Here is a 24,248-nt window from a genome sequence, read left to right as displayed (position 1 = left end):
CAAAGGAAACACAAGGTGAAAATCAAATGTTAAGAGGTTAAATTGACAGTTATAGGCAGTCTATATGCCTTTCTCTATGTCTTCCTACTTCACCATTCTGTTAGTCGTTTCACCTTTTTTGGTCCCCAGAGGAGACCATCCCAGCAGCCAGCCTCCTAGCAACAGAGAGAGGGAGGAGAGGAGGAGGACTGATGCTAAAAATAGCAACAGCAGGTTTTGAGCAGCATCACACCTCACAGAGGCCTCGCTGCACTTCCAGGCACACTTCCTGATTCTCATTCTCTCTCTCTCTCACTCACTCACTCACTCACTCACTCACACACTCACACACACACACACACACACGTTTCACACTTTAGTAGGTGTCAACCACATTATCTTGAATTAGTTAACGCTGAAATATGCTACCAATCAGCACATTACTCACACACCTTGAGTACAAGACAAACAGCAACACATGCCGCTGCAGAGGAAATTAATTATATTTTTATACCAGTAGATTCCCCTGGGTCTGTAAATAGAGGAGATATGAAGGTTGAAACTCAACCACACACACTGGTGTGCTGATAGATTTTTACATGTTTCAAGGACATAAAAATCCACAATGAAAGACAAGCTGGAGAAGCAAAGAGACTGTGATGAGTCAGAGCACACTCTGTCTGCCTTGCAAAGAAATGGATTGGTCAGGCTGGTGTATTTTGGCTGGCAGATAAAGAAGAGGAGGGTGAGGAAAGAACAGCAGAGACGTCAGAGGGATGACATCTGTGATGTCAGAAATCACATGATTAAAGTGACTGCACTGAGCTCACCCTACATATGCTGAATGCAGGATTGAACACACACAGTCTCACAAATAGAAGATGTACCCTTTTCGTACTATGATCCAAGGGGCTACATTTTATTTGTAAGTCTGTAATTTCCTGTTTCTCCCCGTTTACCTCAGGGCGCTGGGTTTGGTCACACACACAAACAATGCAACACTATCTTCAACTTCAAATCATCTTCCATTTGGTAATGAAAGTTCCTATTTGAAAAGAACGGCAACATATTCAATGTATTCAGAGAGATCCCACCCCAAGCATGTGTGTAACTGCTTTCCTGTCATTCCAAGAAAAGGCAGCAAAGGACCAGTCGAGTGACTTCTAACACAAGATTAATTCAGAAAGATTGCAGGGCCAGTAGAGATTTATGTAAAAGCCTTTACTGCATGCTTTTTATTTTAAAAGGCAAGATATTATGAAATAAAACAAAGCATGGTAGCATATCTTGGTCATTTTCATCAGACCAAAATAGTATGTGGGGTAGCTGGTAGGAACATAAAAACGCTTTTTCCTTCATACAAAAACAGACTCAGATTTCCAAGATATTTTTACTATGGTAGAAAAACGTTTTTTTTGCATCAGTATCTCCTAGTGTAATAAATAAAGGATAAGCATGTTTTCAGTTTGTTTGCTGGAACAGAGAGCATTTGAGATGGGAACTGTGTCTCTGGTAAGGTCCTGGATATTGAAAATGAGTGAAATATTTAGAGAAAACCTCTGGTATAAAGGAGGAATAAGAGATCTCAAGCTCCAGTTTTCCCATTTAAGGTTGGATATGTTTAAACATGTACTTTTACAGTGTGTATGTAAGCTTTATGACCTGATGGTGAAGAATGTAGCATGAATTAATGACCTGTTGTAAAATGACGCCCCAGAAAACATTTATTTCTTTAATCTAATCAAAATTCAGCAGCTGGGGCACATAAGTACAGATCGTAAGGGAAGGGTTAGGGTTATGATTTATTCCTGCAGTTGAAACAATGCCTTTAAATGAGTGTATTCATCTATGAAGGGAACATGGAAGAACACTGGCACTTTGTACACTTCATGACCATACATGAAGCCAAACATGGTCTCCTAGAGAAAAACATTGGACTTGAAAATCTGGGACACTGGTGCAACCACTTTCCTAGATTCTGTCTGATTTGACTCGGAGTGACCCTTTTGCTTCCAGGTAAATCCCTCCGATGATTTGGGTTACAACAGTAAAATGCAGTAAACGTGTCCAGTTTAATGGCACAAAAATGCCTAACATGACAGTTAGTCTGGAACAGGTCCAGCAATAAATTTCAGAAACCCTTTCTGTAACAACAGAGCAAACTACTATCAACATGGAAAACCTGTCCAGACCAACAGCCTGTGGTCTGGTCAGTAACAGTCAGTAAATGACTGCACTGGTTCTGCAGATGTAGCCGATACCATCTATCAATTATCTAATAAATATGCATCACAATGAAAATTTGACACAATAAGTAATTAACTGTGATTCATAGATTAACACTGTCAGGGTTTAGTATTGTTTGAATTTTATTGATTCTGATTCTGCTTATGCTTTCTGAGTCTGGCTCTTATCAACTCTGAGTTTCAATATGGTAAAAAAAAAAGAGGACAAATGTGTTGCTGCGAACAGCTGTTGACTCACATGCGACTCCATTCATACTTTTTTCTTTTTTCTGTTTTCAGTCTGAATGTAGCTGAATGTGTGTATGATGCTGAACAACTCGAAAAAGTCGGAAAAAGAAAAGTGACAACTTATTGCCAACGGGAACAGAGTACATGCACACACAATGTGTCACAGCTCGGTGTCCCTGGCTCTGCTGGAGGTGTTAACGCTGACTAACTCGGGCTCAGAGACCTTAAGACATCAAACACTGGACGTTCATTGCTGACTTACATGTTTGTCAAATCTGATATGCAACCTGTCTTACAGTTAATAAGCTTCTCACATGTATCACACTTTGCCTTGTTGTTTTTTTTAATAAAGTGAAGGCACACATTTGAGTGTTCACCGTGGTCTATCTTTCACTACTGTTGTGACGTTGGACATGTTTGGTTATATCTAAACAAATGCATACACTGTTGCATTGAAGCATGACTTAGACAGGCCCTAGTAGATAGACACATCATTCTTGCAGATACCTAGCCTTTATTTGCAATAATAAAGGAATGTCATGTTTAGGAACTGATCAGAAGAACCAAAATTCATTTTTTAATGGATACCCGGTTCTTAGCATTTTGGTTTCGGTTCTAATGGGGAACCCTAAACACCATGACACAGTGGGTGAGATTGCACTATTTGTCCCTGTTACACTTTTTAAAAATTTTTTCATGTTTGTCAATTATTTGTTTTGGCCAGTTTAATATGTATATCTGTAGCATTGCTTTTGCACATGATATCAGGTTTGTTTGTATTTAGCGATGTTTGGTACAGCTAGATTAACATTTTGTAGTTAAAGTATAACACACAAGTTTTATCTAAGTCCAGAGATTTTCAAGTCATAAATTAGCTTGTTATATTACCTTAGTCATCATGATCTCCAGGAGACAATGGGGGAGTCGCCCAATGACTTCCTGCTTTTAAACTCTCACTGACATCATCAGTGATGTCATGGGTTAAACCAAGTATTTGGGGGATTTATGTTACTTCGTTAAATATTTGGTTTAGTATCTATATGATTTGTACTTATTTTGGCTCATGGTGAGGAGTAATGCTGTGGATGACATGTTTGTGTAAGAAATGTTGATCTGAATGATCTGAGTAGCACTGCTGTGGACCTGTTAAAGGTGGGAGAATGAAAGACCCCTGAAAAAAAATATGGTTCTGCCTCAATAGATTGGATGGCCTATTTAACAGGAGAGCTGTTGATTTGAGAGAGAAGAAAGGAAAGAGGATGTTTGTGTAGCTGTGATCAAGCCTACATTTGAGTTTTCCTGTTTTAAGCCATAAAAGATAAGTTTGTTTTAATTTCTTTTTTTTTTAGACACCTGTTTTTGGTTACACTGGTCGGAATATACTTTTTTTAGTCATTCAACAAGTCTCTGAGTCTGCCTCCTGTCACCTTTCTTGACATTCTGGCTAAGCTTCTCCACACAAACACCTTAAATAAAAAATACCAACAGATAGCAGCTAATGACTGGCTCAGATAAAAAAAAAAGAAAGCCCACACCTTTCCTCAGCAGCTCAGTACACAACAGGGAAAGGCTGCTCTTAAAGGTACAAGGCCTGGTTGATGCTAATCCGGGTTTAATTTAGACAAGGGATCAGGAGCTGATTAGGCTATCTCAGGATTTAACACCAGCTAATCTTATTCCAGTCATCTACACCACAATTTCATTACAATCACACACTGTGTGGCTACAAGTTAACACAACTGCAAAAATACAGATTCAGAACAATGTTAGCATATAAATGAAGACATTTAAGAAAATAAACAATAGGTCTGAATATGTTAAGATTAACAAAGATACAAGACTAGACCAAATCTATCCAAAATTGCGCTTCACTATCACAACAGCTCAAAGATGTCCGTTATCTCAAAAAATTAAGAAGTTAAATTAGCACATTTTTTGTAGATGTCCTGGGAATCAGTGTCAGCTGTAAATCTGATTCTCCTGCAGGATACACTGGTGTCAGCTCATTCCTCCTGAAGGACTGAGGTCTGGAGATCACACAGTTCAGGGAGGACACGAGGAGGTCTCTCTGTGTGTGTCTGTGTGTCTGTGTGTCTGTGTGTGTGTGTGTGTGTGTGTGTGTGTGTGTGTGTGTGTGTGTGTGTGTGTGTGTGTGCGTGCGCGTGTGTGTGTGCAGGGCTGGTAATCCAACAGAAGAAGTGTGTTTACAAATCTGCACAAAGTCAACAGCAGATTAGAGAGACTTGACCTGCTAATACTGAGCTCTGGGCTTTCACTCTTGGACAGGAGTCCCACTGGCCTGCTGTGACTGTGCCTTATGATCTGTATATGATGTAGGTAAAATGACTGGCCCCCTCATTGCACCTCAAAGACATGTGAGGAAGTGATGAGTCTACAGAGTCAAATAAGCTTGTTCTTTTACCTGTTTTGAAGAATGACAGGAATTTAGAGAATTAAGAATGTCTCATTAAAATTGATACAAATGCAAACAGATTTAATATTTTATATTCTACGACACAGACCAGGAGAAAAACATTATCTCTACAGCTGCAGAAGTATGTGAATGGTGTTTTGCTCAGTAAAGTCGTCAATGGAGTCCCAGACTGCAGAAGCCTCGTCACATGATACCACTCATGTGAGAATCTGCTGTTTTTCTGCTCAGCTGGGCAGACGCAGCATGACACCAAGATCTGGAGACCTCAGCGCTGGTGGAGGAGTTTGGTAGGAAGGATCTTTGCTATTCTCACTACACCCAAACTATGGTGCTCTCAAACTAGATTGTTGGCAGAACTAGCGTGCAAAATGCCAATACGCAGTGATTGCCAAACATCAGTCTCTTACTAGGAAGCTGTAACTCTGCCCAGCATCTAATCACATTAGTTCAGTCAGTGCTACTCTGAAGGAGTAATTTTGTACGTTATAGCGGGGTAAGAGAGCAACAGAACAGGAAAATGGGATTTCAGCACACCAGTCCTCTTGTGTTTTGTATACCAGGCAGTGTCTACTTCTATCAGTAAAGAAAAATATCTCAGTGTAAAACTGCAAACATGAAAACATACAATAAACATTAATCTAACCTCTCACTCTTCAGGGACACCATTGTCTTACTTTTTAATTTGTTTTCTTTCCATCACTGCTACTCAAGCATAGAAACAACATGTGACAACAAACAGATCCAAACAAAAAAAAGATTTATATGGCCAATTAGTCTATCACTCAGTAGGAAAACATATTGCTTCTCCCTTCCAGCTAACTGAGACGTAATCCTCTGCGAATGAGACAAGCGGCTGCGTATCTTCAAAAGCTCGGACATGGATGCGTCTGAAACTACTTTAGGCTTCCTGTGATTACATTTTGACAACATGAAACAAAGATTTTGTTGTTATTCAGATAACCCTCTTCAGGCTAAAACCAGATTAGATTTGTTGACCAGCAGTTATTACTGGCCTGCTGATTTCAGTGACATAATTTATTTTTCAAACAGAGACAAATCCAAGAGAAGGGTGTGTCTGGACCGGCGCTCCATCTTCCCCGTTTAAAAGGCAACAAATGAAAATTGAAAACCAGAACTTAAAAGATCACTTATCAAAGAACCCCATATAAGCTCAAAAGAGAGAATCAATTCTTCTTGAACATATCAGACTGTTTTATTTGATTCAAAGTCCATATTATGCATCATTTCAAGGATTTTTTAGGTTACATATATACTTGATTAATGAATGGAGGATTGAAGTGAGAGTCAAAAGCGAAAACTTACTTCGACAAACATATACTCCAACTCCCGGTTCATCTTGTCTCTTGAGCGAGTCTCTAGCTCATGCTGTGGGTTAGACGGTTTTCTGGATGCCTCCAGCCGTGCACACACACGCCACAAGACCAGACACTAACTGATCAAGCTCTGAGCTCGAGAACTTGCTGGTGGATGAAACCTTCCCATTGTGTCTGCAGACACAAGCAGCGTTCACCAATGCTCCCCAAAGTTCCTCGCCCGGTGACACATAACTGGTTGTCCCTGCCGTCTGTCAAAAATCCTGTCCTCCTTCCTCGATCACATGAGCACTGAGGCAGACAGACTCTCAGAGCCAGAAAACAGGACTTTCCCACAAACCATAGACTCCAAGTAACAGTTGTCTGACAGCAGCATTGAACCCAAATCTTGTTCCTGCACGCTGAAATAAAAGTGTCTTCTTGTTTTAGTGGAGCGTAATTTATTCATGTGCAAACATGATCTTAATTCAATTTTAGTTTTTAAAACCAATGTAAAATTCTGCATTGTGAAACGATGACATTTCATTTACTTTATGAAATTCATGTGAAAATGCAACAAGTTTCAAAGGATGATACACACTTACTCCTCAAATAGCACACCATAAATAACTGCTTTTACAACACTAAAGATCAGCCATAAACATGCAGCCCTCCTCCGTGCATCTGTCCTTCTGTGTTGACAACATGCCGGAGCATATACAACATGTCTGCACAATTACCTTAACCAGGTTATCTCAGTAATCTAATGCACATGCTCTCAATTAGAGCTGGGAAGAAAAAAATAAACCACCGGTGTTAAATAAGGTAAAATCCGCCACCTGATGCAGCTGAGACGACACCTACAGCACACAAAGCACGACTGTTGTGTTCTGTGACATAATCGAAACATCTTTCATTCCTGCACTATAACACGCAAAGTACACGGATATTAAATTAAATTATGCCTACTGAGAATGCTGCTTTTTGTTCTGCATCCAATGTAAACTACTGTCATAAAATGATATCTATTACATGCTGTGAAAACCTAAAACTGTCCATTTAACTTTGTTTATAAGTATCATTGTAATACTGGTATACTTAAATACTATACTATAAAAACTATAACAATGTATTCAGATTTGAAACTAGTGTTCCCTAGACTGGCAAAAAGCTCAGCTGGTAGTGTTTTCATTGGATTGGCAAAAATAAATGAAATAAATCACACACATGACTATTGTGTGATACAAATGACAACCCAGTTTTGGTAGAAACCGTTGCTGCGCAGCTCTGAAACTGTCAAACATGCTTTTGGCTGCATCCCCACCAGTGACGTCACAGCAAGTGTTTTCCTCTCCATCAGCTGTTCATGACAACACTCACCTTGCAGAAGCAGAATTTGGATTTCTGGCACAACTTCACCTTCTTCCAGAGCAGGTTGAGAGGGGAAATAGTCTGAACAGGTCAAAGCTCCAGCCACATTTGTAGCTGATGAAGGCCAGGAGCAATACTACAAGTGTTACTGGAGTTTTGACCTTTTAACACCCACTATGTGACATCACTGATTGGCATGAATGCAGCATGCTTGAACATTTCCACCTGCAGTGATATTCTCATCACTGTGCATGAGGGAATCCTGCTGTATTTTTCCTCATCATGTGCAGTAACACCGATATACTGATGTAGTAAAGATGACTGTCTTGCAGTGTAATCACATAATTTTAAAATGAATGTACTCAGATTGCCATCATTACAGTGGGCAATAAATAATGACTATAATGTATCATCACTTAACCTATGTAATATCTGTTTTATTATCTCTTCAATTTAATCTTCCTCTCTCTGCTCTTACTGGTACAATAGAAATACTTATATAATAATAATAATACCAGCTCCTCAGGCCTCCAGTAGTCTGTATCTTCCTGTGTTTTCTTATCCTGAGACTTTCTTACTACACCAGATCAGAGGCCAATTACAGATCTCCTGAGCACGGTGAGCATAGTTCATTAGTGTGTCACAACCAGCTCCTGCTGAGGACTGACCTGCTGAGGACTGCAGACAAATCGAGACTGTCTGAACAGTAATGAGAGGCGAGCTCTAAATGATTCTGTATCTCCTGAAATAAGAAAAGCAACAGTTTTGGTCTTTCTTTAGGTTTCTGAAATAAGTCTATTTCTTCTTTTTTTTTTTTTTTTAAATAATATGCACTTGTTGTGCTGCAAACACCTCTTCAAATGCAATATGTATTTTTTGAAAATCCAGGTTGTGTATAGATAGACGCTCTGAGCCACCTAATGGAGCCTCACTTCCATTTCCATGAGAATAGCCTCTCTTCCATGTCTGCTTCTTATTATACAGCCCTGCTTCACTCACTCTCACCACCAGTTCGGATCCTGATTTATTAATTTTGCAGGTACAATGCACAATGGTAGATATTCATGATTTATTTGGTCCCCGAGAATGTAAAAGACAGTAAAGTCTAGTGAAAACATGCAGGTTTTCATGGCGATTGATATTTTAACTGTAGCATTGTTCCAACCTTTAAAATCTACCATCACCTCTGGCTCACCTCTCCGTCTACTGCCAGTCAGGTCAGACAGAGCCAAACTTAGTTTGGAGCAGAATCTGATGTTGTGTGCATGTGTGTGGGCTTTGTTTGTGTGTGTGTGTGTGTGTGTGTGTGTGTGTGTGTGTGTGTGTGTGTGTGTGTGTGTGTGTGTGTGTGTGTGTGTGTGTGTGTGTGTGTGTGTGTGTGTGTGTGTGCATGTTAACCAAGCAGCTCCGACCCGTTAAATAAGCTTCTATACGGCTGACTCATACACACAAAGGGCAGAGTGTTTTCCACCCCTGTGATGGAGAAGTAAATCACAGAGAGAGGCTGACTCCTCAAACAGACTGTACCATTCAAAGCCAGAAACAAACTTTGTGTTTTCCAGCCACACTGACACGTAACTCCTAAACTTCACCTCAGATTAAGATCACTTAACAGCCAACAAGATTCTCATGGAGAATCCAAACTGATGGCTAAAGGTCAAGAAACACATATAAAAATAAATCACAGATTTCCTAAATGAGATTTAAAGCAAGCAGCGACCCGTATGTGTCTTGAATCAGGCTGCAACTTCAGATTATTTACATTCTCTATTAATTGTTTTGTCGACAACGTGTCAGAAAATAGTCAAAATTGACCAGTCGTTTTATCTCATGAACAGTCCAAAATCGAAATGTACTGACTTTACCATCCTGTATGACACAGAAAAGGTTGGAATCCTCACATTCATGAAGCTGCAACCAGCAAATGTCTTTCTTAAAATGTGATGAAAGCAATTATTTGATTATCAAAACAGTTTACGATTCCTTTTCTGCCAACTGACTAATCGATTAATCAACTAATCATAAATTGTTGCAGCTCTAGTCTTGAATTAATAATGCATCTAAGCCTGCAACTACAAATCATTTTCTCTATTAATTGATCATTTTTTTTGGTGTGTACAAAAGTCAACAATACACAAAACCCAGAGCTCAAGGTGACACCTTGGAATCACTTCTTTTTTAATTTTATTTACTGTTGCAGAAGAAACCCAGCAAATCTTCACATCTGAATCAGTCAAACTCTGCATTTTTTGGGGGGTAATTCACGATTTAAAAATATGACTTAAACCATTATATGATACATAGCTTCAAAATAAATTCAACACTCAGTAGGTGCCTTTTTGTTTCCTTCTCCCCACAGAGGTCATAGGTCAGGGTCGACTACAGATCAGCACCCTAGAAGACGGCAGGAAATTAGGACATTTCAGCAGAGAAATCATTTGCTGAGATGGGGCTTGAACATGTGTCACCTGCTTTAAAGGTGCTGTATTTAAGCACTTGTCTAAGCTTGTCTTCGGATCAACACGCGACAGCGAGTGGCAGCACAGCTGAAAATGCTTCATGACATGCAACTGAATGTGGAAGTGGTTTAACTCTGGAAATACACTGCAGGAAAGTGAAAGCTTTAAAATAAGTTTTAAAAGCGATCGTCTTCGTCACACATAAACAAATACGTCATATATCTCCATCACAAACGCTACTGAAGCTGAACACACCAGCTGTTCAAGTGGGGGGATGGGTGACTCATCTCCTTACACACACACACACACGCACACACACACACACACACACACACACACACACACACACACACTCACACACACACACACACACACACACACACACACACACACACTTTCTTTATCTGTTTCACATCCACAGACATACAAATGCAGCGGAAGCAGCAACACGTATGACCTTGTGAGTGTAACAGGCCTCCTCAGCTGCAGTGTCATTTTCCCTTCATTGAGTATTTAGAGCTTGCACAGCTTCACTAAGGCTTCAGGGCCTCCGCTGCTCTAAACACCCTGGATGCTAAAAGGGAAGGATGCTGCACTTCATCATCACAGCATCTCAGCGGTACCCAAAACTGCAAGAGGAGGACTCACATCCCAAACAACCGGTCACACAGCTGAGACACGCACAAAAAAGAAATCTGACTAAACACCAACACATGATCACAGAGAGGCTGAGGTTGGGCTGAAGCCAAATATCTTGCTTTAAAAGCGTAAAACCGGAGCCTCCATGATGGCTGGCACCGCCTTTGCATCATCCCAGCCCCTCTAGCCTCCAGAGGGGGATGCTGTCGAAAAAAACATGAAGGCCCCGGTAACGTCAGAAGGTGATATTTTGTTTAGGCGAAACAAACGAGGTGACAAATGAGAAATATGTATCAATTCATCTGATGTAGGGCTGACGTTTCGGTGCTGTAAAGGACGAGTGTGAGGAGAAAAACGAGGCGTCTCTCTGTCGCATCTGTTAACGCTGTCTTTCTATATCAGCTGCACCCATTTCAGCATCTATATTTAAACACACCTCACAGTTGTCAAAACCAGCGCGTTTTTAGGAGATTTAGGAGACATTTTCATTCATTTAAAAGCAGCAGTACCACCTCTGCTTAGCAACACACCTTTTATCCCGAAGCGAAAATCAGTGTCAAGCCTGTTTGTGTTTTAAATGTGAGCTTATTTAGCTGAAGACTAAAAGCTGCGACGTGGATACTTATTACCGAGCACACAGAGACAAGCACACACATATACTGTTGTTTTTTTTTACCTTTGTGTACAGCTCCGACGCTGCCATGACGGTCACTCGCTGTTCGTTCTTTCTTTCTCCGGGTTGTGGGTTAAATGTGGGGCAGGTCTCCGCACTGCATGGGACTCATGCAGGGGGTGTTTTAAAGTAAGAAGGGGGGAAAGCTCCTTTGTTTTCTGCTGCAGGGGACTCACGGGGAAGATGTGTCTCTTATCGCCATGATAACCTGCAAACTTGCATTCTGGGTATGATGGATGAAATGATTCAGCCAAAAGAAGAGGTGCTGCTGTTGCCGTGTGGGAAACTGCGACCCCCGGTGGTGAAAGGTGATTATTACACCACCAACAAAACAACAACAAAACATGAGGATAGGTGTTTTTTTTTATTCTTAAAGTCCTCTTTCACTCAAAAATATGTTTTTCTTCTTGTTCTTTCTGTTGGATGTTTGAGCTTCACTGTGCAGGATGATGCATGTGCAGTTTGACACTTGAAGGATGTTTTTACTTTATCTGCTTAAAGTTTTTCTGTTTTCATTAAAAATCAGATTTTAAGGGTTGGGCCTAGAGCATGATTAGTGACATCACAACCAGTTTGGAGCCAATCCTGGTCCAATATGTGGAAACATGAAGCCTCTAGTGCTCAGACACTCAGAATGGATGTACAGTGAAGGAGACATCTTGTGTCCAGCACACTTGGAAATGAAACATATTTGCATATTCATCAATTCTGAATTTGTTTGTAATATTAAGTATTATAGCAATTTTACTTTATTGTGGAAAAACCATATAGGACACAAATAATGATTCAAAATAGAGCTGTTCATATGCATCTTAAAACATGTCTGGGTGGATATTTAAAGGATTAAATCAGAATCAATTACACACAACAAACACTGAAATATGTTTTGTTCATTTTAAAATGTATCTGAAGCTAATATGAAGCTTTAAATTCAAAGTCAAATCAAGTAGATTTCTTTCAACGTTACAGTCTGCTTAGTGCCAAAGTCTCTCTTTTTGTTACTTTAATTCAACCGCAGCCGAACAGGGAAACACAAAGAGGGAATTTGATGCTAAAATTAATGTGGCAGATATCCACTTGATATGACTAACTCAGACTGCTGAAGCCTCATATAAGCTTCATACAAACTTTTATGCATTTTTGCATAAAATGACTATGTGGACACAACGTGGATTTTGCCCCCGATCATTTACATTGAAAGAACATCTGAAGCCAGGATGAATAGGAGGAATGATTACAACAAGGAAAACCTCTTTCACTGTTCATATGGACACAGATTTGAAAATCTCTGAATGTGTCCTTTAGCCCAAACAATATAGCCCTTGAAAAAAAACGTCATGAATGGAAATTACATTAACTATATGATGTCTTTCCCTTTTCTTTTAGCAATATGGCTTCAATATGAATCTCATGATCTAAATATGTAAATATGCTGTTCGTTGTGGCTGGCTCTATTATGAATATTTCTGAAAAAATGATCTAATTATTAAAATACAGCTATTCTAGGTGTGGACCCCCAGAATCCTCAATTTTATTTCATTAAGGGGAAGTAAGGGGAAAAAGTAAATAAGCTCCATTAGATGATGACTGTGTAACAATGTATTTATTTATTTAGTATGATACATCCCGATAGTATATAAAAGTGTGTTCTTTTGTATTTGATTATTTTTATGTTTCTTCCCTGACATTGTTTTTTTTCTTCAAATAGGAAAAAAACAACAACAAAATGTAGAAAAAAAACTTAAACAAGAGGCAACAATGTGTGAATCTTTCACAAAAGTTGCAAAGATATTTGATGTGTTGAAGTAAAAACTGGCTCACAGTTAGTGGTGTTGATCAGAGGTCAATTTTGAGATTTTAATATGTTGAAGAGTTGATACACCACTCTAAAAGTAAAATTGTGGTACTAGTTTAGAGTTTGTTTCACAGGAGTTCAGAGTCCAGGATACTACTTTGTTTACAACTACGTTACTGATGACTATGAGCTGGTTCAGCTGATAAGAGAATCAACAGTTTAACATCTTTGCAACATGGTTTAAGATTCATGTTTACACTGTTTTTGTGGAAGAATATCCTGTTGGTATCAGTAACAACTGTTTAGTAAATATGTGGAATATGAGGAAATGTAATCACATTTTATAATATAATGCTTTAAAGCAGTGGACCCCAACCATTTTACTTTGTGACCCCCACAATGCCATCACTGTCTGAATACATCTAATGGTTGTGATAATTTCAGCCAGTGATTTCTTTGTTGCATTTGTGAATCCTAAAGAAGTAAATCCATAGGAGAAAAAAGGCAAAGATGAAAATTTAGGACAAAATAGAGTTTTGTGTTTTCTCTTGGACCTGATAATCCAGGATTTATCTTCTCGCCACCTTGAGGATTGGAACCACTGGTCTAAAATATACTTGGATGACGACAAACAGGCAATGCTGACACCCTTTAGTGGTCAGATGCATGCACTGATTTGCCATTTGAAAGCACCTTAAACATTAGACCCTGACAACAAAGTCAATGTCACACAGCAATTAAACATTTGTGCAAAACTATTTTATTTACAAAACAAAATGGCACAAATTGACAGCAGGGCAGCCATATACATGCACAGCTCAGATGGATGTAGTGCTAGCATAGATTTAAAACATTGCAGGTAAGCTTCATCCAGTCAGTAAGGACCCTGGAAAAGCACTTTACAGGGCCCAGGGCATTTTTTAACAAAGTGAGCATAGATTTTTCTTAAGTCCGAACACAATTCATAACACTCTTTGTTCCCAGTGCCGAGAGCCGCTCCCAGTACATTTCTGCCCATAGATTTATACTTGTGCAGCGTATGGAGCACAAAGACTGGTCCCTACTGACAGGAATTTAGCTTTAAGGTCCCGTATACTCATCTACCCCTGTTATAGTAAGATGCTTCATTCATGAAAACTTGGAATTAGAGACTTTGATCTGAGGGGAGGACTGTGTCAACATTACAGCTCAAGACTTAAGCAACAGCAGCATCTCCTCCTCTTTCACTCGTCTGCTTTGGAGATTAAACATTTTCTACTTCCAAGCAGACATAAATGAACCACTTATCTGCCAACCGGTGCTTTTTATGCTGCACCTGAGCTTTTCAGTATCTGTCTAAATGTCTGTTCAGTGCACCTTAAAGAGTTAAAAGGAGCTCAGTGAGGATTGCCTTTTGGAGCCCTGGGTCACACATGCAGTACTATATGACACTCTGGCCTTCACTGTGGTCCTTTTGTACGGCTTTCCCCCCATGTTTCACAATCCAAGTGTTAACAGAACTGAGCTTGGCGTCTGGATTACTATATTCAGTCAATCACTCAAGCATATTGACAGCATTATTTAGAATAAGGACATACAGTGAATGATACAAATCTGATGTAAAATGTTCTAAAAAGGCTGATGTCTGCCCCTGTGCCGAACAAAAGGAAATATATACACTTCCAAACTGAGGGATCTCGATCACCATACTAAAGCCCTCCAACCAATACAAGACGCAGCTTTGTTGCTCGCCCCCCGTCTTCAGCCAGTAAACACTGTGGTGTCAGTCGTCCTTCAGTTGAACAAAGGCGTCACAGGCTGCTCCATCGTGCTCACATTTGGATGTCCTGTCTTTCAGTGTATCTTACATGGGAGTAAAAAGGAAACAAAAGGAACATGGAAATGTAAGAGGACAATAACAGAAGGGTGGTCAGTTTGGACGAAATGGGGAGAGACAAACATTACAACAGGAGGCAGTAGAAACATGGCCAGATGAGGTGGAAACAAACAAACAAAAAAACAAACAAACAAACAAAAAAAGGATTTCACGTATCAGCAAGCCAGTTCGCTGGGTGCTAGGTGTGGGTTCCTGTTGGGGGGGGTCCAGGCTAGTAGGGAGGAGGCATAGGCAGGGGACAGGTGGTACTGTGAGGGGTAGGAGAGGTAATGTTACAGCTCTGAGACTTGAGTGGTGAGGGTTAGGGCTGGGAGGTGCTGCAGGGGGGCTGTTAAGACCGAGCGTACATCAGCCTGCCAGTTTACTGGCCACCAGAGAAGGTTTCCTCTGGGGCAGGTCCTGGGGGGTGGGGATGTGGTCCCCTGTGATCTCGGTCTTCTCCGGCGCAGCTGTCGGCAACTGCTTGTTCTTTATCTTCGCTTTGGCCATGTTGTAGTCACCAGAGTCAAAGTATTTTTGCTGCAAGAAAACATCAATCACAAAATGCACATTTATAAACTGGTCATTATGAAGCGTGAACAATAACAGCCTTCTAACCTTCGATATTGTATCGAACGTTTTTTTAATAAGTCTCACAATTGCTTACTTAAAGTGTATAAATTAATGATTAAATGAAATGATATGACAGAAGCAAACAGCTCTTTGTGTTCCTGTAACCACCAAGTGTTTGGTGTGTTTATTTTACCTGACAAATTATGTAGTAATTAATCTTTTCTGAATCAAGAAATCAATTCATCAAGTGATCATTTCAGCACTCTTGACTACAGAGAAAAAATAACTGATTTCAGTTTAGCTCATTTTGAACTAGTTTAACTTCTGATCATTGTTTTAATTTTTGCTCTGACAAAATACCAAAGAATAGTGAAAGTACCTGTCACAAGTAATTAATATAACCTATAGTTATCATTTGGCTGTCGGCAAGCATTTGACGATATTTTTACTTAAGAAATTAGTCAGTTGTCGCAACTTCCCATTTATAAATCTGTATAATGTTTTGTTTCAGCATCACAGTATTCCTTCATGTTAAACTATGTGGTCATTTTGACAGCTGGGGTTTGTGGTGTTGTTGAATTACATAGTGTTATATTGAGAAGTGTTTCTAAAACCCAGTCTGTCCTCATCAATATAAATGGTATGAATGCACGTAAACATCTTAGTTTAAGGTAAATGGACCTTGAGTTAAGATTATTTTGTCAGTTTAGATGTACCCACTATAGTGTGAGAGCAATGTTACAATTTAAAAATGACAGAGGGGGTGCACCGATCTGACGTTTTCAGTCCCAATAAGGATACCTGGGCTTTCGGTATTGGCCAATACTATGTACCGATCAGATACCAGTCTTTAATTGATAAGCTGTATGTCTCATTGTGTGACGGAGACTGGGATTATTCTTTTATGTTAAGGCAAAATCAGGCTTGACTTAAACATTGCTTTCCTAACATTGTAAAACAAAATGTAACAACTAAACATATCAATTTACTGTATTCTTATTTATTAAAATAATGGTTCCCAATACCAGATCGGCAATTGTCACTGATCTGTATCGGTGTATCTCTGTGACAGAGGGTTTGGAGACTGCCCATTAGTGAATCCTGACTTATTTGTAGACCAACACAGGAGATAACTCACCCCTTTCTGGAGGCGTTTGCGAAGCAGATCAGACCCTCCAGGTTTATTTCCTAAATTTGGGTATCTGGCCTTCAGTTTCGCCTCCTCTGCCTTTTCGGGACTGACCATCTTGTCCTGAGCCTCCTGAAAATACCACAACCATAAGTCAGTGAGAAAGATGCACAGTGTATAATAATAACAGTGTTTCTATTACATACTGTACATCATATTCAGTATATACTATGTACATCATCATCGCACAATGGATAAATATATATTATTTCCCCATCTATTTCACTACTTTCATTATAATATATACGGATAACCTTTTCTATCTAACCATTTTACGCTGTTGTTTTGTGTGATGTGTACTGGACATTGTTGTTGTGACACTTATATCCCCCGGGATTAAAACGGTATGTCTTATTCTTAATAAAGACAGAGCTTTCTTGCTGTATTGCACATTGATAACAGACCACATTCACCAGGTGCCTCCAAGCTCCCACTGAAAAAAGCCATGTGTTAGCTTGTGACACTGTGGTATTTGGCGATGTATTTTATAAACTAAAATATGCTTACTAAGATCTACAAATAACTCACTGTTAGCTGATTTCTGACACTTCTGAACCTAAATCAGCCAGCATAGCAAGAGCATATACTGAAGTGATGTTAGCTGGCGTTTTATATATTCTCCTCACTATCATAAATGAGTGTGTAAGTAAAATTAAAGGTTCAAATTCTCCCACTGTGTTTTGTTAGTCATAAACCGTGGAGCTAACCAACACTGGGTTGGTGTGGGTTGGACTACCGGTTGTGTAAACGCAGAATTAGCCGCTAAACATGCTGACAGAAAAACCTCTTACTTGTTGTGTATTAAAACTAAAGAGTGTTAGATAGGTAGCAGTCGTTTAGCACTGAAACGTCCACTGAAGGTGCAGTGAAGAGAATGTTGGTGTGGGCTTGAAGCCAGGACACAGCGATCTTTTCGATTAAGCTAACGTTAGCAGCTGAGCTAATGACAGTTGGGTTAGCTTGAGCTGCTAACATTAGCTAGCTGACATTCACACTAACCACCCGAAACAGTCCCTATATCTATAAGCAGCTCAAATGGCAAGCCAGCCCAGCAGTAACTCGGCGTTGTTGTATAGTTGGACAACACAGTTTAACTAAACCAGCTGTTGGTACATAGTTGACAGCGGTTGATATGTCAACAATAAAGAGCGCGGGGGGCGAAGAGGCTAGCATTAAGCTACGTAGCTAAACACAAAGTCAACCCGCGCTCCCGCTAATTCTTCACCGCTACACCTGTTACCTTATCGTCCACTGGCGTCCCCTCGGCCGTCTGCGTTTCTTCGTTATCCCCAGACATTTTTTTAAATTGTCGTGATCTCTAATCGAGAGCTTGGCTCACTAGTTGGGCAAGTGATCCACAAATCCTGTCACTCGTGTGCTCCGACTCTGCGAACATACGCGAGTCTTGCCGAGGCAGCCGAGAGCGAGCTCTCAAGAAGAACTACTACGTCACATGCGGAGACACCATGCGCGTTCACGATCGGGCACTTCTGTCAGGAACGCCCACGCGGTGCTGGGATAGGTTCCTTTTTTTATGTAGGCCTACATTGCGTAACATGATGATCAGCTGTGAGACCCATGTGCTGTAACGCAAATCCAGATTTCACTTAAATAATCCTCAGAGTTGAAGGATAATGAATGCTACAATGATTAACACCAACGAGGGTCAGTTCATTTTATATGGATTTACACACGGATCATTTTTATTCATGTGGTGTTATATGGTAGAACCGGGTTGCTATACTCCAGTGTTAAATTACTGGAAAACCACGCAGCACAACATACACATGTTTAGAGACACCAATTAAAACCTGCAACCAGACTTTGTCACCGTAAAAAAACTAAATTAATGCTGCATACAAACGGGGCGAGGCTGTGCAGAAGAGGCATTTAAGAACCCAGCGGTAGCCACGGTTAATGACCACCCACCACCCACCAGCCACTTCAAGCTTTGCGTGCCAAGCAGCACCCACCCACTATGATCAATTTTTGTATATTGTTGTGTGGCTGGCTGTTCCAAGTCCTACAACCTGTGGTCTTATGAGTGTGAAGTGGTAAACAACTGCTGACTGCAAGCATTAGGAGCCAGGGAATATGTCAGTGCTGTTGACATATCTTCTATTACTATCTAAAGCTCTGAACAGTACAATGTTACAGTATAATATTCTCTAGTGCAGTGGTCTCCAACCCTGCTCCTGGAGAGCTACTGCCCTGCATGTTTTAGGTATCTCCTCGTCAAAGGGCTTGATAACGAGTTGATTATTAGAATCAGGTGTGTTAGAGTGAGGAGATACCTAAAACATGCAGGGCAGTAGCTCTCCAGGAGCAGGGTTGGAGACCACTGCTCTAGTGCCAATCTGTTTTCTCCTCTTGATCCTAAAATTGAACATTTTGTGAACTGGGTTTATCTTGACAAAATTAACACCCATTTTCCTTGACAAATATGTTCAGGAGCTACCAGCCCACATGTTTGCAGTGTCTTTTGTCCAAGTATTGTGCTGGAAAATTTCACTGTAAATGTGCCTGATTTATCATTTGATAAATCATCCCCCTCTACAGTCAACCTAGCCTGTTACCAATCCTAGCATTGACCGGTTTTTCATCCCTTATCACAGGCTTATCTTTATCTGTTTTAGTAGAGTTTATTTAGTTGTGACACTGGTAACAGAACTGTGAAAACAGCTGTTTGAATAGGATTCATTTTTGCACATTGTTATTGCTGAAATGTAGCAGGTTTTGTGACTAGCATTTTTTTTTCTTTTTGTGTATTTCAGGACAATTAAAAAATCATTTAAAATGATTTGAAGAAACATTTCTCATAATCTTGTTTTTGTTGACAGTTACATAAAGGAAAGATTTAGAAAGGCATCATCTATTTTTGTACACTGACACTTTGGAAAGTACTGCAAGATGACATCAAGAACGCTTCATTCACCTTCAACTATACATTTTTGTGATTAGTTGTCTCCTAATACATGTGTACATGGCCTAATACATGATTTATTTCAAACATAATGCACATGTAATGCTTTGTGATTTACTGGAGGAGCACATTGTGCTACATTTGTATGACAAACAACACTCTTAAAAAAAAAAAGCCTGACTGTCAGTGACAAAATAATGGATGTATTTATGACTATGTTTTTAGTGCCAGTATATACTCACTCACTATTGGTCAATGTATGAATTGAGAACATCTGCAGAAAATCAGCGGTCTTTCTCTTTATTTGCAGCAAGTATACATTTTGGATGTTTCATTTCAGAATGAAACTCTGAATATCAGCAGAGATCACTTATGTTTTATTCAAAATTTTAACTCCAGTGTGAGTGTATGAAGATGAAATGCCAGACCAGAGAACACAGTGGAGAAAATAATAACACAAAGAGACTGAGCAGATTTCAAGATTGATTTAGAAGATATATAGATATATTTTTTTTCAGATTTGAATATTAATGTCAAAAATACATACTATGATATACAGTTTGCACTACATCATCTTAGCATGACAGACGTCACAAGTAGTTACTGAAATATTAATTTAAATATTAAATAAACTGATGGTAAGTAAACTGAAAGTGAATGTGTAAACACTAAAACTAAGGTTACTCTTTCTATTGCAACACTTCCTATAAAGTGGTTCTGTAACAGTACAAAAGTATTAGAATATTACTATTTTCTGTTTCATTTCCAGTTATAATGAGAAAAAAAATCCACAGTGCACTTCTGATGTTCTTCTGTGATGTGTTCAGTTGAATCCAGCTTGATTGCGTGTTCGACTTCATTAGTGGTCCATGGTATGTGGTTTGTTTGGTTTATTTTGGACGAGGGGATGGCGTTGCACCACAGTCTGCCACCCAGTTCCTCTTCTGTATGTGCTCCCTCGGCTCCGAGCTTAGGAATCACAGGGTCAAAGTTGAGTTCACTTTAAATTCAATCAATCTGATATCAAAACTTTTTTTTTTAAATCATTAAAAGGGCCTTGTATTGCATTTATAAAGAAATGAATTGAGATTGAACACGTATGCTTCATGTCACATAGAGGTCCAATTGAACATTTTTAAAGTAGTACAAACTCTGCTGAAATAATTGTAAGTGTCTAACTGCATCTGTAGACAATCAGTGGTCTCTACTCTCCTGCCAGACGCTGGAGGGGATACACACAACAGCATGAAAAAGAACTTTCTATTGAATCTGGTAAGGCCTTCTTGACCAGCAGTTCAGGATCTCAAACCAAACCCTATAAAACTAAACTGTGACCCAGCCTCTCTGATCCAGGGTCGTGCACTCAACAGAGAACAAGGTTTCATTTCTGACAAGTCTCCCAGGCTCTTAGCCCCCCTTTGTCAGTTCATGGTGACTAAAGGGATGAAACTTAAAGAGTTTGGGCCCAGGCCAGGTGAGTCTTGTTGACTGCTCTCCTTAAATCTCTTTTCAAATACTCGCCATGGGCTAACAGGCTGAGTCTGTCGCTGGCATCGAGGTGTGGGTGAAGCGTCAGTAGTGGCCTGCCAGGTGGAGGAGGGAGGGAGGGAGTGAGGCCTTAGCAGCGGGGAGAGAATGGCGGGTCAATGGGGGACTCTGTGAAGGATTGGAGTTCATAGGCAGCACCACTGTCCACCTCCATGGACTTCCTAGAAAACAGCAGACGAATGTCCCTATGGAGGTAGATCTTCCCAGACTTAGAGCTCTGGAACCTGGTTGGGGATAGAGGGGAAGACAAAAAAGAGGGCGGATGAGTGAGGGAGGAGATATGCCTCTGTATTTAAGAAATATTTCAGTTATTGTGTTTACGAGACACGGCTCAATAAAAGAAAGACTGGGACCAACATAATAGACATCTCACCTCAGATGAACAAGGTAGCGCAAGGTGCGAACCTGGCCCAGGCTGTGGGGCTTCCTGCTGGTCTGATAATATGCGTCACGGCGGGCGGGAACAGAAAAGGTCCTCTGGCGTAGGAAGGTCTGGTGTCCAGCTGGCATGGCTCGGAGGTCGTACATCACAACAAACATCTTAACCACCGTCTTGTTAGGGTTGAATAAGGTCTGGGGCAGGGCAGGATTAAGACAGACAGCGACATACAATGAACATTACACTGTACCTACCATCCTGATCATGTTATTAATGCAAATAAAGGAAAATGCCTTTTACATTCTGAGGATGGAGCTTACGTGTAGCAGAACAAAATAATAAAAACTTGTCCATGACTCTGTATGTAACATGGTGAATTAACCTCTTTAACCACTAGGTGTCTCCATCCTCTTTTTGTTACTTGGTAAGATCAGCTCTTTGTTCTCAGCCATTTGTAAACCATCATGCAGATATTTCATATTAACAAATACTTTAAAAACACACACACACACACACACACACTTAAATGAAAGATTCCTCACCACTTGAATGGTTCCTGATGGAGGTACACGGTAGCCCCTTTTCCCCAGGGACTCCAGGTTTATCACACCCTGTGGAAAAACACAACCACCATCGTGTCACAGACAGACATACAAAGGTCACACACACACACACACACACACAGGAGCTCAAACACATCGAACGCCAGTTGCAGACACAGCTTTTAGTTCAAGCTTCAATCCTGCAAGCTGGAATCAAAGATTGACTGAATTATTGATTGACCAACTGGGCTGAATAAAACAAATAACCAATCTCACCATATATGGTGAGGGAGCGTTGTCATCGGAGACACTGTAGAATGACACATCCACAGGTAAGGTCAGGTGACTGGGGCAGAAAGACCCACTGGCTCCAACCTCAGCTGTGAAACCCTCCACAGTCCCTAAAGGCTCCAGACGGTAGTTCAGCACACACTCCTGAAGAAAAAGAGATAGAAACAAGATTTTTCTTACAAGTCCAACACACGTTTGATTGTCTTTTTTTACTTTCTTATTGAGCACAGATGCTCACTTTTTCATCCTGTGAGCTAAGTTTCTTAAGATCCTCTTTAAAAAAAAAAAAGAAAACACAAACTTCTGGATGACTAGTCCAGTATTTAATTGAATTTGACTACTTTAATGTCTGAAAAATAGCGTGTGTGAAAGCAGACTGTTCTCAAAAATGATGAATGAAAAAGACCGAGTATATGTGTGTTATACCTCAAAGTTTCCCAGCAGGCTGAGACTGGCAGGTGGAGCGCTGGCACTGAACAGCTGTTGTGACTCCTCTGTGTACCCCTCTGTCTTTGGACACACCCTGAGTGATTAAAACACACGCGCACACACATACGCATACACACACTTGATCAACTTGTTCTGTATGAATTAAAGAGCATCTTAAATGTGACCAATATTCCTGGTATGTCTGAACAAAAGCAGGTTTCAGGGTGAGATAAAATTGTTTCAGGCTGAATTTTATTTGTGTGTTAACAAACATGACGTCAGCCATCGCCAAATGTTTCTTACACGTGACATATTATCACATATATTTATTATTTAAATCAACCATCTTTTCTTTTTTTTTTGCACAGTAAAGAAACTCAACATATTGTGTTGTTTAAAGCCATTTTAAAATGGCTTTAAACAACCGCAGTGAACACTGACCTGAATTTAGCTGAACTTTCCACCATGATGGCTAAACTTTTTGAAACATATGCTTCATCAAAAGCAGCACTGAGCTACCACCCACACCTGCAGTGTGTAGGCAGTGCCATGACGCTCTGTGCGAATAAAGCCAGTTCAGTTCTGTCTGCCATTTTGAGCTGAATGTGCGTGTTTCTAGATGTATTCAGAGTACAGAAGAGCTTCAGCAGGTGGCAGCGTCAGCAGGACAGGAGTGACCTAACCTTACCACCCAGAACAACAGTCTTACTGTTTGATTTCTCAAGACACAGACAATACTCCTGTATCCTTTGGTTAGAAAAGGCTCCGTTAGTCTCTCCTCGCTTTTAAACATTATATAGCTTGGTTAATACTGTTGTTACACTAATAGAACTATAGTAATACAACTTTAAATACATTAAAAAGCTAAAAACATATCAACTGTCAGAAGTTTTACACAGTGGCAGCTGAAATGTTGCAAAATGAGAAAAGAAGTAGGTTTTAAAACTGCTTTGCAGACTCCAAGTTACTTGATCCAGATGGCACTATAATCCACAGAGGATGTGGGAGCTAATTGTAATTTGTCTTTTGGTTTACAATGGTGAAACTACCCTGACCTTCACCACGAGGACAAATGGACTCGTAACTACAGTGACAGAGATCCCAGGTGACAAAATGTGTACCTTTTCCCAGAGGCCCAAGGCAAACCCTTACAGCCAGCCAGAGAGGTGTCCAGGTCAAAGTAGCCTGTTTGATTTCTCCTCTGAGGAACCTGCCGCAGACATAGGACATGATTAACAATACACACAGAAACTGTCACAGTGTGCCAGGTTAGAGGAAGACAACATATCTGTTTAAAAACGAATAAATAAATAAATGTATTTACTGATCTTTAAATTAAAAATTATGAGTTGTGTAAAAAGCTGAGATTGTCATTAGGTCCG

General features: G+C 40.1%; 2 protein-coding genes across 2 annotated transcripts in view; both read right to left on the bottom strand.

The window, feature by feature from the left end:
* Window positions 1-13,874: 13,874 nt before the first annotated feature.
* Window positions 13,875-18,193, bottom strand: arpp19a (cAMP-regulated phosphoprotein 19a). The gene is made up of 3 exons (XM_062420898.1): window positions 17,995-18,193; window positions 16,704-16,826; window positions 13,875-15,532 (listed from the first exon to the last, which is right to left on the bottom strand). The coding sequence occupies exons 1-3, from the start codon at window positions 18,049-18,051 to the stop codon at window positions 15,362-15,364; spliced, it is 351 nt and encodes a 116-aa protein (XP_062276882.1). The 5' UTR covers window positions 18,052-18,193; the 3' UTR covers window positions 13,875-15,361.
* A 1,954-nt stretch (window positions 18,194-20,147) lies between these two features.
* Window positions 20,148-24,248, bottom strand: part of atosa (atos homolog A) — a 30,989-nt gene continuing 26,888 nt past the window's right edge. Inside the window, exons 7-12 of the mRNA XM_062420863.1 lie at window positions 23,988-24,076; window positions 22,864-22,960; window positions 22,423-22,581; window positions 22,147-22,215; window positions 21,599-21,798; window positions 20,148-21,449 (exon numbers count right to left, since the gene is read on the bottom strand). Coding sequence (XP_062276847.1) covers window positions 21,296-21,449; window positions 21,599-21,798; window positions 22,147-22,215; window positions 22,423-22,581; window positions 22,864-22,960; window positions 23,988-24,076 — 768 coding nt within the window. The 3' untranslated portion in view covers window positions 20,148-21,295. The remainder of the gene's footprint in view (window positions 21,450-21,598; window positions 21,799-22,146; window positions 22,216-22,422; window positions 22,582-22,863; window positions 22,961-23,987; window positions 24,077-24,248) is intronic.

This window comes from Scomber scombrus, chromosome 1, assembly GCF_963691925.1.
Source record: "Scomber scombrus chromosome 1, fScoSco1.1, whole genome shotgun sequence".
Taxonomy (NCBI): domain Eukaryota; kingdom Metazoa; phylum Chordata; class Actinopteri; order Scombriformes; family Scombridae; genus Scomber; species Scomber scombrus.
Note: the sequence above shows the minus strand (reverse complement) of the source record. Positions and strands in the feature narration are given on the sequence as shown.